The sequence below is a fragment of the Strix aluco genome, chromosome 8 (genome assembly GCF_031877795.1).
Source record: "Strix aluco isolate bStrAlu1 chromosome 8, bStrAlu1.hap1, whole genome shotgun sequence".
NCBI lineage: Eukaryota > Metazoa > Chordata > Aves > Strigiformes > Strigidae > Strix > Strix aluco.
In genome coordinates this window covers 13,697,507-13,714,009 of record NC_133938.1, presented here as the reverse complement: position 1 = coordinate 13,714,009, position 16,503 = coordinate 13,697,507, and the positions used below count along the sequence as shown (strand labels likewise).

The window sequence follows — 16,503 nt, the reverse complement described above, 5'->3', positions numbered from 1 at the left end:
CTTCCCATTACAAGGTAGCTATACCCCATCATGTGAGTTAATTAAGTCTGCTCCTTGGACCATTTGTGTTTTGGCAAATCAGCTAATAGATGTCCAACCCTTGCTTAAAGCCATTACTTATTTCAAATCCTGGTAGCAATTCTATTCAGTATGGTTCATTGGCTCAAATATGCCTATACTCATATTTTAACTACTATAGTATTTGCACCGTTCATTATCCTATGAAACATGTTGCTTCTTTTAATAGCGTGTTTAAGCTCAGTAAAATAAAAATGACTTTATGTTATGGAACATGCTCTGAAGCACCGTTGAATAACTCAATACATGTTGCATATAAGTATCTGGGCAAAACAAATGCTTAGAAGAGAATTTTTTTATTTTATTGCAACCTTACACTGTTGAGCTTCATGACAGGTTGTTGCTCTTGGCAACAGCCTTAATATGTCATAGAAGGCAGTGAGAAAATTGTATTTTAATCTATAAAAATATCCAGTTGTTTTCTTTCAGCATATATTGTTACACAGTTGATTACGACTGGATTTTACAGGTGTAACATGAATTAGATTGATATGAATGCATGAAAATATTAGAAATACTATGTTTGTTTGCCACCAGGAACCAAAATATATTGGAATATCACTAATAGGATTAAAAGACAAGAAGTGAGATCAAGGCAATGCTGGAATTGTGACCTCCAGAAATTAAATATCTGGTCTCACAGGATCTCTAGAAATCTTACTCTCAGTCTTGTTACTATTATTGGTACTCAAGCACCAATTAGATGATGGTGGCATGGCTTCTGATAAAGCTCATAGCTCTCCAATTATTTTGGTTAGGAATTTATTAAGTAGATCAGACTTCCAAGGAACTGACTGGAACTCATCCAGAATCACAACCAATTTGTGCAAATTGTTTAGCTTTCATCAATCAGTCAGAGCTAGCACCTTTATGTCGCTTCTTTTGTCTTCTTGCTTTCAGTACTTAGCTCATTTAATTAGGGTATCCAGAGGTAATTATCAATACAATGCTATACAGTGAGAATGACAGTTTTGGAATCAATCTCTTGCCTCTAGGAATACAGCTAAGCACAAAAGAGGTAAGGGTGCTACTTAACAGAGAAAGCTAGTAGTTTTTATTCCTGTGTGCAGCTTATCTTGAGGCTGACCACTAAAAACCTGGGGTTTTTTAGCTAATGCACTTTTTATCATTCTCAAACCCCCTACCCCTGGCACCTCCCCCCCCCCCCCCCCCCCCCCCCGCTTGATCATTCATCTTTATCTCATTTTGAACATTACCAAATAGCCTTATGGGTGGGGTTTGTAGGCTAGCTAGCTTGGGAACTCCCTTTCAGATCTTCAAAATATGACCTAACCTTTCTCTCTGAAGTACTGCTCTATAAAATGTCTTGCTAGTAGAACAAAGTAATACCCCCTTTGTCAAAAAGAGATAATAGATGTATAGCTACTACTAGACTTCACTGTGCTTCATCAATTTCTTCTGCCTTGGCAGCCCCCAGACGACTGAAGCTATGCTGTCTGACGATTTATGGTAGATGAGTTTTCCGTTAAACAGAGGAGAGATCAGATACACGATCTTCTCTACTATACATATCTAATCTTTGTCTTAATAAAACTAGTACATTTTACAGGAAAATATTTCACCTAGAATTTTCTTCTTGTGTGCTGTTTCACAAGACATTTATGACCTTATCTACCTATATAACCCTCATGGTCTATTTGGAAGGCGGCCAGGGATGCCATCTGTAAAAAGAAAAAGTTGTGAAGTTACCAAGGAACATTTTCCTGTTCTCCTCAAGCAAAATATTTCTGACAGATGTTATGGATTTTCAGTGCTTTGATTCTTAGCTTCAATTCTCTTGCAGTCCTTTGTCCCTCAAAGGCTTTTTCTTTGAAGACATTCAAGCCTCAGTAAGCACAAATAATAAATATATAAATAAATAAACCCCCCAAACGCCTGACTTATATTCACACACAGTTTCAGAATTAGTACCAATTATTAAGGAGGAACTATTATCATTAATCTCATAGGACTGGTTTTCTGTTGAACACTGAGGTATCATCTGGAACTGAAACAGTTAGCAAGTGGAATCAATCAACTTACGAAGTTTTTGTATTAATAATACAGTTTAGTGGAATAGCCATAGTATTTTAAGGTGCGCTTGTAGATAAACAAGATGTTAGGTGGTTTGTATGAAGTTTTCAAGTGTAAAGCAATTTTTTTGCCCTTGGTTGTGCAAATGTTTGAGATTGGGCAAGACTTTGCTACAGTACGTATCTCCATACTTGAGGAATATGAGAAAGGCATCCCACCAATGTCAAATGCAGTATAAAAAATGTGGTTCTCTAAATCTTACATTAACTCACCTGCTGCAGCCTCTTTGTTTGCAAATAGTTTATTGTCAACTGCCGAACTTATGTCAAAGAACACTTCTTCTTCATCTCTGTCTGCATCAAACTAAAAAAAAAAAAAAAAGACGACTGCTTACTACTTGGCTGAACATCAACATGTAATATGATTTCTCACCCCAAGCCTTCTTGATAAAAAAATTTTCAGCAACTTCTGAATTGTCTGAAACCAATTTTTGTGACATGTATGTGTGTAAAATTTCTTCAAGTAGTTGAGCAAAATTCTTAGCAAAAAGGTTTTCTTGAAAGTCCCCTATTATATAGAAAAGAAAGCTTTCCTTGCTCTCGCACTAGCAGAAAATGTATTAGCTCAATGATAAACTAATAAAATCAGGAAAGCAATGTCCTTTAAAATTCAAATAATGTATTACCATTTTAAACTTTTTTTGTTTATTGTATCTTTTGCCTGAATTCTGATACTGATTCTCCCAAGTTTTTTCTCAGCTCTGACAGGTTTCTTTTAATGGCCAGGTGACATGCTTGACAGTGCGTTTGTGTTTTATCTTATCACGTTTATCAAGCTTCATTCATTTAGATGATCACTTATTGAAGCCTCCTTTGGAAAAAAGACTAGGACACTTTATTACTGTTGCCCTGGACTTTTTCTTATTTCTTGAATTGAGGCCAGGCATGTTACTATGGAAGAAGGGAATACTGTAACCTCGAGTTACAGGAGCAAGCAAATAATGGTCACATCATACGGCTGTCATTCAGTGCATGCCACCCTGTATAACAGTCACTATTTTCAATCGTTCTGTATCTTCAGTGTAATGTTTTAACATGCAGAATGAGTCCCAGGGCAAAAAGCATTACACTAGTGATGCAAGCTCATGAACTTCAGTGGGCTCTTTCTTCCAAGACTCTTAAGCACCTTTTCAGATGTCTCATCAATACCTGCCTGTCTCATGGCTTTTCACTACCTATTATTTTTACCATGGAGAAAGAAGTTGAAACCCTACTAGGAATGTTGCTGCAGAAGCTAACATTTATAGAGATGAAGTTGTTTTGGAATATCTATCTCAGACTATAGTATGATAGTGAGTTAATTTTAGAGAGATACTGAATTACTTGTCTAACACCCATCACTGCAAAATCAGTATCACTCTTTTCATTATGCCTTATGATGACTTATGTATTATCTATATTACTTAAGCTGTTCAGTTGCTGGTAATGAAATTCACTTTCTTATGGAATTTTCTGTCATCAACTCAAGGTAAACTCAGAGGGAAGTATCAGCCCAAAAATAATTATTTAGAGTGGCAAATGTCAGAAATAGTTCAAAACTAGGGAAAGAACATCAAAGAGACAAAGAAAGATTCTACAAACTGAGTCTATGTGAACGAAAGAAAATGGAAGCTTGTGGGAGGCCAGAGTATACTAGAGAGAGGCAACCATTGTAGAAAGTTTCCTGCCAACAAGCTTAACTCTCAACACCTGTCTGAGTGCTCAAATCCTAATTGATTTAGTCCTGATTTAACTCTTTAAGGTCTTAATATTTATGCTTAGCTCAGCTCTAGAGTTCATTTCCATCACAGACAAGCCTACTATAACTATCAATACACGGAGGTTTCTGACTGGTTCTTGAAATGGAGTTTCTGGCTCTGACCTGAGGACCACTCGGATTCATTCTGTGATGCAGCACCGTTGTCCACCTGTCTGGGCAGACATTTAGCTATTCTTGAGGAGTTCTTTTGCCATTCAGTGTTAACCAAAACTCAAAGCATTATTTTTTATTTATAAAGCAGAAATTTGTGTTTATCTATTAGAAAGACTACACCTTAACTTGTGTCAAAACTGAGGCTTGTGGAAGAACAGGTCTTAAATGAAGCTGTTGCACTGCTGTTGGACAATTTATTATCCATGCAAAAAGAGCAGCTTTGGAATGTGTGTCTCCAAGGAAGTGTGGGGATATGCTTTTCTTCTGTCACTTCTCAGCAAAAAATGTACGCATTTCATTAGATATGCTAGGGAAGACATATCATATAATATGATGTTTGCAGGTATGTGTACGCATAAAAACGAGTAAATTGTAATCAGGTCATGTCTGATTGTTACTGTGTAGGTCACACCACACTTGAAGAGATGACAGGCTTGCTTTCTCATTAGTAGCATTCCTCTGAATAATCCAGTTTACCATGAAAAAACACATGATCAATCTCAAAATGTTCTGAAGGTTCCAAGAATTTGAAACATCAACCTCCTCCATTCAAAGAACACCAGCTGTGCTTCAGTACTCTGAAAAATCTGGGCTTTGTAATGAAAGCCTATGTTGTCACCCAAAGAAGACCAATTATTTGAAGCTTGCGCACAGACTCAGTTTTCCACTCACTAAATGAGAATTGTAATACCCTGAGCTACAGGAAGGCAAGGCAGCTTTCACAGAGAAATTATTTTTGAAAGTAACCATGTGAGTTCTGTACCTCACTGAATTGCTAAACATTTTAAAATTAAATCCTTTGATAATTATTGGAGGCTTGAATAAAACATAAAAGGTACTCAAACAAACCTATTCACAAAGAACAAACAGTAAAACTCTACTTTTAGCAGAACATGTCTCAATCAATTGGTTGCTTTCCCTACTGAAAACAAATCCCTACTTGCTTCAAAACACAGCTCTTTGCAACTAAATTATCTACTGGTATCTTTATGGATGGCTCAATTTAATTATAGCCAAGGCCTATGTTTTATAGAAATATAATTTTATTAAACATGCCACTGAAAGCATTTGCAATACATAAGACATGTTAACTGTATTGTTGTCTGAATTGACATAATCTTTACCGGTGATCCAGGAAGAAGCAAAGTATTTCTTCCCTGTGAAGTCAGTGGTGTCTGAGGTCTGAACTCACTCTACAGTGTTTCCCTCAATGAGGCACTAATGGGGTTTTTTTGTACTTGGCTATCTCGGTTTTATTGCGGCAAGAAAAGATGAGGGAGGACCTCTGAGGACAAGAGAATCACATTTCTTTAAGAAACCAGCCTAAATCTCTGAGCCAAGACAGGTTTCACAGACCTTTCTGAAGCACATTTGGGGGCTATGCTTGGTAAAAATCCAGTAAAGTCCTTTTCCTGCCCAACATATACATGTGAAAGCTGCAGGGCAGCAATCCACATCACTTCTATGAGTGGTCCTGCTTCCAAGATTTATCTCCCTGTGATGAAGGAAAGTACGAGAAGCTTTTTCTACCTTCTTTCTCCTGTCAGTTAATAATGGTGTTTCTGCAGGAGGAAGAGTTAATACAGCATCATGTGGGAGGATGTGAATTTACCACACTCACATGCTGTAGTTAACAGTACACACTGTTCTGCTCCCACCTGATTTGGGGGAACACATCCCAAGGATTAAAGCAGGAACAAGAACAGATCCCTGAAGTCTCCAAGATTTCTTTTACTTGAGTTTCAGATAGTTTTGCTTTGCTCTGACACTATGATTTAGTAAAGAAATGACTAGTAGAAGTCATGTACTTCAGTGTAGATTGATTTTATTATTTTTTTAAATCAATGATGACCGGCATAATGATGAATTTTCTGGAAAGTTTATCCCAGTTTCACATGAACATTGTTGAATTGGAGGATTTGATGCTGGCACAGTGCTATATATAAAAATGATGGAAAATATTTTCTAGATCTTCTTCATAGTAAATTATTGTTCTAGGGAAAGCAGGATATACTTGCTGCTCTCAGGGAGAAAATGATTAGTGTTTCTGAATAAGTAGCCAACAAATCCTAGCAGGAGCTTCACAGAAAAACTGTCCAAGTTGTTGAACGTTGCAAATTTCCCTGGTCAATGATGATAAATGGAGGTTTGGTAATACCACATATTGAGTTGAAGAAAAAAGTGCACAGCTCTTTCCTCATGTCTGTGTCAAGCATCAAGAAAACTGAAGTTAACTAGAATTTTGGGTGAGGGTGAAGTCATTCAGCCTTGCACTGCCCCCCACAGACTGATTCACCCCCAGTGACACTGCTGGTCTTTGCAGGTGGTTTGTCCAAAATAACAGCCTCAAAATAGGGGATCATAATAGCCTTTCAAATTGGAGTACAGAAAAACTAGAAATAAATCTGGTTGCAGCAGATTCACAAGGAATTCTTGTCTGTGCACTTTGAAATAAAGTTAGAAATGGAGAAAGCATAAATAAATCCCAAGCAAATAGATGTAGTTAAAAGCATTTGCAACAGTAGATGAAAATGTCCTCTATTTTAGAACATGATGGATGTCAATGAAAACAAAATAAGCCATGTCCAAATTAAAATAACAACACTGGGCTAATTGCTCTATGGCAATATTTCCATCCACCTCAAAATCAAACAGGATTACAGGAATTGGATGATGAATGCTCTATTTGCTCTCTTTGCAGGCAAAAACTTCAACAATATCTGCAATTCATAGACGTCTGAGTGTTTTCTCTGTCACTGAAACATGTCACTTGAAGAAATGCCCAAAATACTGTACATTCAAAGGTACAGGTGATCTGATTATCAGACCCACTTGCTACAAGTAAGATGGTATTCATATGTGCTCTTTGGATCTCTTGGTCTTGTCTCAGTAGGAAGTTACTTGTCACTGGTCTTCAAGAGCAGAAGTGAGTACAGTGTGCTGAGCCTCTGACCATTGCAGTCAGCGCTAGTCAGGAAAAAAAAAACAACAGAGTTGCTTTGAGTTGTTCTTTTAAGTCACATCCTCAGGTACAGACCTTCTTGTGATGTTTGACTAATTTTTGGCTGTGGAAAATAGGCCATCAGACCTCCAGTCATAAATAGGATAGGGGTTTTTTTTTCGCAGACAAAGCAATTTCTGAAGGGAGATTTATAGTGAACAATTAAGTGAACAGGAGTTTGGTTGTGCTGCTTAGTCAGAGGGTCTAATTAGATGTATCAGCAGGAATGCTGAATGTAAGCCAAGTATTAACATTGCGGTGTTTGGCTCAGGGGTGATAGCTCCTGGATGCTCAGTGCAGTGCTAATATCCACAGCTGATGAACTGGAGGGAATTCCAGATGGGCTCTGAGAATGATTATTTGACTATCATGTCTAATAAGTGAAGGATTAGGGCTGAGATCAAAGGCTGAAAAATTAATGTTTCCTGTACCTTTCCACAGGAAAGAGAAATTTTAGAAAAAGTTGTTATATCCAGTAGACGAACTTGTAAGATGCAAGGATGAAGAGCAAGTGAGACAAATCCAGAACTGAAGCAAGCAGCAAAATTTATTCTGCTGCCAGTTTCTTTTCTGCTTAATTAATCATAACTGGCAACGGATTACCTATGATTTGAATGTTTTAAAGATTGTTCCTAAAAAGAAAAATAGTAATAAATTCAAATAGGAATTAACTCAGGAAAGTCTGCAGTCTAAAAATTGCTCTACATAGCCATAGCTGTCACTTCTGGCTTTATAATCTATTAACCAGCTATACATGGAAGTGAAACACAATTGTTTAGGAAGTGGACAAATCATCCATATATTATCACCTGCAACAGAAGAATTTCTTTTTAAATAAAAAAAGAAAAGCATAGTAAGCCACAGAAAAGAAATCATGGCTTCTGGTATCACAGTTATCCCATGCTTTTAAGAGATACCTAGTTTAGAAGTCAGATTGTACCACTCTTCTTGAAGCATTGGTATTTTTTGGTTGAAAAGTTGACAATCCTTTAGCTAGTAACATAAAGAGATTTGTAAGATTGAGCAAGTTATAATGATTTTCAGGTGGCAGTGGCTACAAATGTGACAAAAACAGCTCACTATTTTTATTCAAACTGGTTTAGGCATGGGTTTGCTCCTGAAGGACTGAAAACAAGTAAGACTAGTTTTATTTTACCCTTGGTAATACTAAAAGGTGAAGTGAGACACACACTTCGAATGTGTAGGTGCTGCTTTATAATTTTCAGACACCCACACAGAAATCCCTTTATTTTTCCATCCCTAGTCTGCTTTTCTTAATCATTACAAGCTAATTGACTTGTGCAGTTACTTCTAGAGAACTGTGGAAAATGCAAAAGAAAAAAAATCAGCAACATGGGAAAACAGCAAAGAAATACGTGAGGTAAAACATATAAGGTAGGATAATAACCACTGGGAAGGGAGGACAAGAAAAAAATTGAAGCCTTGTACAGGTAAAATAATAAGCAGAGGAACAGAAGAACGGAACTAGAATATGCAGACTGGGAGATCAGGGAATATTTCCCTATTATAAACTACTTTTAATGATACTCTTTCAAAAAAAACCACAAACAAAAAACCTTCAAACGTAAAATGAAGGGGAGAGGACATAGGGGAGATAGATTTCTCTGTAATCCATTCTCTAGTTCTAATATTATCTTACTTTTATATCAAATACTCTGAAATCTTATATTGTATCACAAAAGAAAAACTACAACTGAAATTACAGTAGAGCTCACCAGTGATTTATAAAAAATTATGCAGTTAGCAGAGGTAATAAATTGGTGTAAAACAGAAATTTAGAAAAGAAACTGAATCGGAGATTTTACCACCATTATTAAAATCCTAAGGAGTACTGCGGGTTTTCTAAAATAAACCACTTAACACCTTATTTTTTTACCTCAGGAGTTCCACAGAGGATTCATAAATCACCGCAGAGTCCCCATACTTCTATCACTAGAGTTTCTCAAGTTCCACTTGTCATGCAAGTGTCTATTGCTATGAGTGCTACTTGTAAACAAGCATGAGGGTGAATGTTCACCAGCCCTGAGTGGAGCTGACAGTTCTGTAGGGGCTGCTGCTAGCTTTTGTATGTCCCAAATTCATTTACTCAAAATAGGTGCAATGTGAAGCCACTAACTACATAATTTTTGAACACATTAGGTGCACAGAAGAAATCTAGTATGATATGAAAAAATTAAAATTAAACCATCAAATTCAAATAACATCTTCCAGTAACATTAGCGAGAACTGAAATGACCCCCAAAAAGTAAAATACACAGTTACAATGGAAACTTAACAGCTAATTTAACTGCCTTATACCACAAAATGTGAAAATATGAACATTCACACCCATGCACACAGACAGATCAAACCTGCTCTGCTCATCTAGAAACAAAGAGATGGACCCCGAATAGATTTAGGAATTTTGTTACAGCTGATATGAAATGCAAAAATGTCAGAATCTGGCCCATTCCCATCTTAGTATGAAAGAGGATATCTTGGGACACTTGCAGTTTGATTGCTGATCACCTCCCTTTTCTATTAATTTGGCAGTATATAAATAATGCAGTTACTACAAAAGAGAGGCTTTGGGGTTTTTTTGTTCTTAAAGTGATTTTCTGTTATTTCATGCTAAACTCAAGAACTTAGTGCTATGGCACACAAGTGTGGAAATGTTCTGACAGTTTAATTCCTTTCACAGTAAAACTCTGTTAAGCCAGCATCCATACTTGTATTATGGAACAGTATGACACCAAGTAAATGGTATGTCTTATCTGAAGAAACAATTAACAGTAAGCAGAAGTAATAGCCTGTCTTTGTAGGTTTATGTGGAGTAATAGCTTTTGATAGGCAGAAAGAGGGAGAAGTTCTATCGTTATGCTGTGATCATGTTGAGCAACACCCTGACTTACATCAGTTTTCAGCTGTTAAAAATGAGCGCCTCAGGCAATGTGGTGTTCGGAGTTGATGGGAAAGTCACCATGCAATTATGGGCCCTTGTAGACCAGAAAATGGGCAAATTGAAGGAGAGCTAGATTTGATTGGGGGTGAGGGGAGAAACCAATAATTTGGTGGCATGGTAGGTAGAAAATTAATGAACAGGGGCAGGGGGGCAGAAGGCAATTACTTGTTTGGTAGGGAAGCTGATGGAGGGAGAGTGGTGCCACAGGTGGAACATACATACTTTCCATAACACTAAGATGCAAAGCCCTTCTGTCTGAGCAGATACTTAAGAGCACTCGCTGTTTTTTTCTTCCCAATAAGGATATTCATCTGGATGGCTGGTGACTGTTATGTGGAAAGCAAATATATTGCTGTTTTATTTCTAAAATCACTTTTGTATCATGTTTTTCCATTTCCTCAGAGGGGCTCTGAGCTTCCAATAGGCGTTGTCCTCCACTATATATATGTATCTCTTTAACTTTTTAAAGCTGAAGTCAATTTAACATAGTGATAATTCAAAATGTTTCGACCATTTCTCTACACTACTGTGACTCCTACAATAAATATTCTATTTCTCTCTGAAGTTGTCGTCAGGAATCGGAACTGAATTAGGCAGCATATGCGTGAGTTCACATAGTATTTAAGGGACATGATCTGCATGTTTGTTTTGGGTTATCTGACTTGTCGACTTCAAGTAACTTTTCAAGCTATAAATACAGCCACCATCTCTACATATCAACTCTCTAAGCATATTCACTTTACCAATGATTGAGAACTTGCACCTTGACATGTATTACATCTGTCCACCAGCCTCTACAGCACAGTCAACTATATTAATTATTTTTGAAGATTAATTAAAGACAAAGAGATGCTTTAGCAAATGCACATATAGAGACCTTTTCTACCTTGAAAGCACAAACACTTTTTCTCATTTTAAAAAATATGCATTCCACTGTTAGAGTAATTTGCACTATGCGTTTACTTTTTGAAGGAAATTGCCTTTAAAGAGGCAAATGGTATTACAAAGAACGAGAGCAGTGGTGTCAAGCATCAAGACAGATCACTACTGAAGAGCCTGAATGGAAAACTGAATTACAGTCTGAGTTAGGAGATGCTCCATGATTTACTTGTTACTCTGTTCCTGTAGAACCCAGGAAAAAATTCAGCCTGAGGGAGAGATCATCTTATTCTCACCTCCACCGGGTCTAGAATAAATTGTTTGATTTTTTACTTTAATGCACCTAACCCTAAAGGAAGGGGAAAGACATTACTGATTACAGTCAGGTATGACTGGATGCCGTCCAAATCTTCATACGGCTTTAACAGCCCTCTGTGTCTTAGGTTGCAATATCTTTTCTTTCCTCTTATATTACTGGAGCTCACAGTGATGTTGCAAATCATGAAGCATTAATGTAAAATTCAGTGTTTTGAAACATAGACAAAGGACAGAGCAGTACAAACAAGTTGCATGAAACTCAGTCAATAACAGCTGTATTTGTCAGTTTGCTACACACAGCTCAGTGACATTACAGGAAGATCTAGAACGACCCAACTCTTTCCCATATGCCTTTGTTTTTTCATTCCACAGCAATAATGCTTGTCCTCCAGTAGTTTTTCTTCCATCTTTATGTGGGAAGACTTCTGATAGGGCTTGGATGTGTCCTTTGTTTTTTAGAAGTTCATGGGAGCTCAGCCTATTTCATAAAAACCAAGAAACTCTTTGGGAATAAACCAGTTAAGGACCAGTTGATACAGCGTAATTCCCCTACTTCCTCCAATACCATGAGATGAGTACTGGAATGTTCCCATTCCCAGAGCACCCAGTTCAGTGAAACAGATCTGATTACTAGTATGTTCAAATAAATGCTTTCCTCAATACCTTTAATTTTTAATATTGAGTGCAACAGTACTTTTCAGAAGGAATGATCCCTAAAGCTACAAGACATTAACCAGTATGTTTGTGTGTAGAGAGACTTTTCCTGAATTAAGTTTAAAACATATGTTTTCCTCTGCCTATAGTGCTCCTGGAGCTCCTGTGTCACTGTCCCTTTTGTTTAAAACAAAACCAAATCATTTTCTAGCATCAACTTCCACAGCACATACAGATCGCAGACAGGCACCCAAAATAAATATATAGCAACACTGGTTTCCCAGAAAAGGTCCATGCAAGCAGCAACTGTAATTCAAATAAGGCAACTAAAACAAATTTTAGAAGAACTCGGAAATAAAAGACATTTCTTCCTATAAATATTATTTTCCTCCAGTGATAGTTTGCACTTTGCTTCAATTAAAAGAATTGATACTGCTGCCAAATACACCTAATATTGCCCTTTCAAGATCAATAGTATTTCTCCTGTTGGCTTTTGTGGCAGAAACTCTAAATGAAAAATACTAAAATATTGTAGGTCTTTGTACTGGGTCTGGCTGAGCCAGAATTGGTTTTCCCCTGTAGCAGCCCTCATGGTGCTGTGTTTTATGTTGGGAGCTGGCAGGGTGTTGATGGCACACTGGTGTTGTGGCTACTGCTGAGTAGTGCTTACACAGCACCAAGGCTCTTTCCAACATTTTCTCCCCCGCAGTGGGACGGGGTGGGCAAGATCTTGGGAGGGGACACAACCAGGACAGCTGACCCGAACTGACCAAAGGGATATTCCACACCATATGATATCTGCTCAAGTATAAAGCGGGGAAAAAGGAGGGAAGGGGGGGGGGGTCGGGTCACCCTTGGTCCTCTGAGGTAACCACTATGCATATTGGAGCCCTGCTTCCTGAGAAGGCCCGACATCGCCTGCTCATGGGAAGTAGAGAATAAATCTGTTTTCTTTTTCTGCTTCCACGTGTGGACCTTTGCTTCGCTTTGCTTATATTAAAACTGCTTTTGTTTTACCCACAAGGGTTGTTTTAGTTTTTTTTTTCCTATCTTATTTTATTTCCCCTCTTTGCCCTGTTGAGAAAAAAGGTGGAAGGGGAGGAAATGATAGAGCGACTTGGTGGGTACCTGGCATTTAGCCAAGGTCAAACCACCACAGTCCTTTACAACATCATCTAATGGTAACACCTATTACCAAAAATATGATTTTTGCCTTTGTATCATCACAGTTTTCTAAGGCAGAATGCTACCAACTGAAAGCTAACAAGAAAAGGGCTGCATTAAATTCAACTGCAAATTTAGCTACTTAATAAAGCACGAGAACTAATGACTCAGATGCAAGAAAAAGCACAGGGTATACCATAGGCTTAAACATTAGCTGCTGTGGGGTTTTAATATGCAAAATCTACTTTTAATTCAGTAAATAATTTAACATTTGTATGTGTCTAACACCTCAGCATATAGGTTGTTTCATCTGCAATAGTTGTAGTTCTCTGAAGTGGAATTTCAGACTGTAAGAACTAGGACATTTGAAAATTATTAGCTTTTCTACTTTCCTTGGAAGACAAACATTACTTCCCAGCTAAACAGTTGCTGTGTATTTACATTAATTCTGACCCAGAATAAGCAGTGTTTCCAGTGGTGGTTTCTATATCAATAAATGTCATAAATGGCATTGGAATCCTTGATAATAAGCCTTTCTTTGGTCATCTTGAGCTGAACAGTGCTAAATTTCAATGAATTATTTATCTCTAGAAGCATGACTCATGCCAAACTCAGGATAATATTCAGCAAATGTCAGTTTGATTTCAGGATGGGTTCATAAAACCAACTTCCAATTTCGCTGCCTCAGGAAGGACCTGAATTTGTTTCCTGCAGCAAGAAGTGAGCACACTGCTATTTTAATTTCTGTACCAGAAAGTTCTGTTTAGCTGTCTAAATTATTGGAGCGTGTTGCTTCAGAGCACAAAGGAGACTATTTGATTTATAAATGAAAGCTGGCAAGCTAAGAAGATACTGACAAACACTATTGCTTTAGTCATCACAGAATATGACGTTCTTACATCTAGCATGTATTTTTTGAAAACAAATGTAGGACAAAAGCCCACGTGATTATGTAGGCTGAAAGCATTTTTTAAATATAACAAAAAAGTGGATGAAGTGGAACTGATTGACATAATTTATTTAACTTTCAAAAGCTTTTGACAATATTTCTACCCAGAAGCTATTAAATGAAACATAATTTTAGGGAAGCACTAAATAATATAATGGGTTTATTAAAAAAAAAAAAAAAAAGCATGAGAAATGTCCAAGGGATGTCTTGACAACAACTAGTACAGAGAATGCCCAGTATATTGATCAAGGAAATAGAAAGTAAAAATCAGAGAATTAGAGTAGCTCACCTACTCTGATTAGGGAAATGAAGTCTGAGAACCAATAGTGTCAAGAAATGCGTGTAATGCGACGGTAGTGTGTGTTGCTGAAGATGAAAAAAAAAAAAAACTCAAGAAAGATCAAAATGAAGCCTCCATAATCTTTCTTTTAATATTATTTCATAACTTTACCTTTGGCTGTCCACTACCTGTTTGTTTGAGCTAAGTGAATTACAGAATACCTGAAATTCTAACACTTGAGGTCTAACGCCACAGTATTAATACATTGTTGAGGTATCAATAATCTATTGCAAAAACAAGCCAAACAACCTATATGGAGTATCTATACAACACTATCTATAAAAATGCTATAACTGGCCATTGCTTCAATTTAGACAGAAAATTAGAACTTCTGATATAAAGGAGAATCCACTACTTTACACTTACTAAACAGTAATTATTTTATAAACTGGGGGTTTTCTCTGTATTAAAGTAGCTTCTGGCTATTCTCCACCACCACAGCTCCCTACACCATTGCTATATTTTTCTCTTGGATAAGACTACATCGTGGCACTTCTCACACCATGGCTGTTTTCAATGTCACTTTGTGAAACGGCATACAACTGCAGCTTCTACCCTTCCATTTCCTGCCTAGTGCCAGCATGGGGTTTTTTTCTGATTGTTTCAACCCTTGATTATTTTAGCAGAATAATCTCAATCTTACAGCTGTACAGTGATACTAATTTCTACTGGGATCCTGGCAAAACATAGGCAGCAAATTACAAAATTAAGTGTTTTTTTGTAAATTGTCTGCTTTTTGTAACGTAAGTCAGCTCAAAGTGTACGGAAGGTTGAAAAAAAAAGTAGTACACCTTCACCACTGTTGTAGTACTGACTAGAACTCAAGTGGTGACTCGACATAATAGCTATTTAGCTATAATTTAAGAATTATCAGTTGTTTTTTATTTACCTTAATATAACAGATGTTCAATTTGTTTGCTTTTATTATTAAAATTTTACTATTGATAACATTATTATTAAAACCATTCACATTATCCAGACAGAGTGGATAGCATAGGCTCCATCACACTTATAGACCCTGGAAAACAGGTTTGGTTTGGATTCAGGATAGGCTTTAGGAGAAAATATTGATTTGATTTGATTTTCTGCTTCTCAACAGTTAAGAAACAGCTATACAATTATGACTAAGAATTAATGTATGCTTATGTTAGCAACTGAAAATTACTTCAGTATAAGCTTATGGAAGCACTGTTAAAAGCAGCTCAGTGTAAACGGGTACTCTTGCATGCTTCTAAGACACAAAAATGTAAGAAATGAGATATATATGACAAATTCTAAAATTATCTATATTTCATATTGGTCATGATACTCTGAAAAGTTGTAATGTGAATGAGTATAAGCAATACAGTATTTTTACTCAGTAAATGAATGAAGTCTTAAGATGCAATTTATAAGGGTAGAACAAATTCATCATTAAGTGTTGTGATGTTTAGCTTCAATTCATTTGATACTAGGCTTAAAGATATCTTCTACTGCTTTTTTTCTGTTTAAGATTCTACTTAAACAGAAGACATCCAAGAAACTGAAGATTTCTTTACCTTTGCAGTGAAATTACTTAAAATGGAAAAAAAAAGACAGCGTGAATACATCCCAATTTTTTTTGCTTACAAAAGGAATTGGGGGAGGATTTGAGGTTCCCATTCTCCTTTAACTTGGTTTAAGCTGTAGTAAGATAGAACACAAATTATTTTAAATTTTCTCCTTCTATTTTTTTTGGTTTTAATTCTGAATACAATGACTTGGTTAATCTGACAGTAAAGATCATTTTAAACAAGAAATAATTTCAGATAGTCTTAAACATGAACCTGTTATATTTAACTCAGTTTTCTGGCATTCTTTGGCTACCTGTCCCATTTTTAAGTAATACAATATATGGCATTGTACTGTGCAGATAGTCAAATTATGTTCATGTGTCCCATCAAGCATATCCTAATTACTCATCATTAATACAATTCCAATTCCTTCCTTTTGCATATCATAAACGTTATTAGATCTTCTAACTCTTATGGAATATTACATCAAAGATAAATTATTTTTCTCATACTAAGGGACACGGTCTTCTCCAATGAGCACAATAAATGTATTGTGCAAGAAGCATCAATACTCAGACTCACTCCAAGTGGATTTGTGATAATTTATAGAACGAAGACAAG

At 36.6% G+C, this 16,503-nt stretch overlaps 1 protein-coding gene across 1 annotated transcript in view; it reads right to left on the bottom strand.

The window, feature by feature from the left end:
* Positions 1-16,503, bottom strand: part of AK5 (adenylate kinase 5) — a 97,337-nt gene that overhangs the window by 44,587 nt on the left and 36,247 nt on the right. Inside the window, exon 7 of the mRNA XM_074832311.1 lies at positions 2,385-2,475. Within this exon, the coding sequence (XP_074688412.1) occupies positions 2,385-2,475 (91 nt within the window). The remainder of the gene's footprint in view (positions 1-2,384; positions 2,476-16,503) is intronic.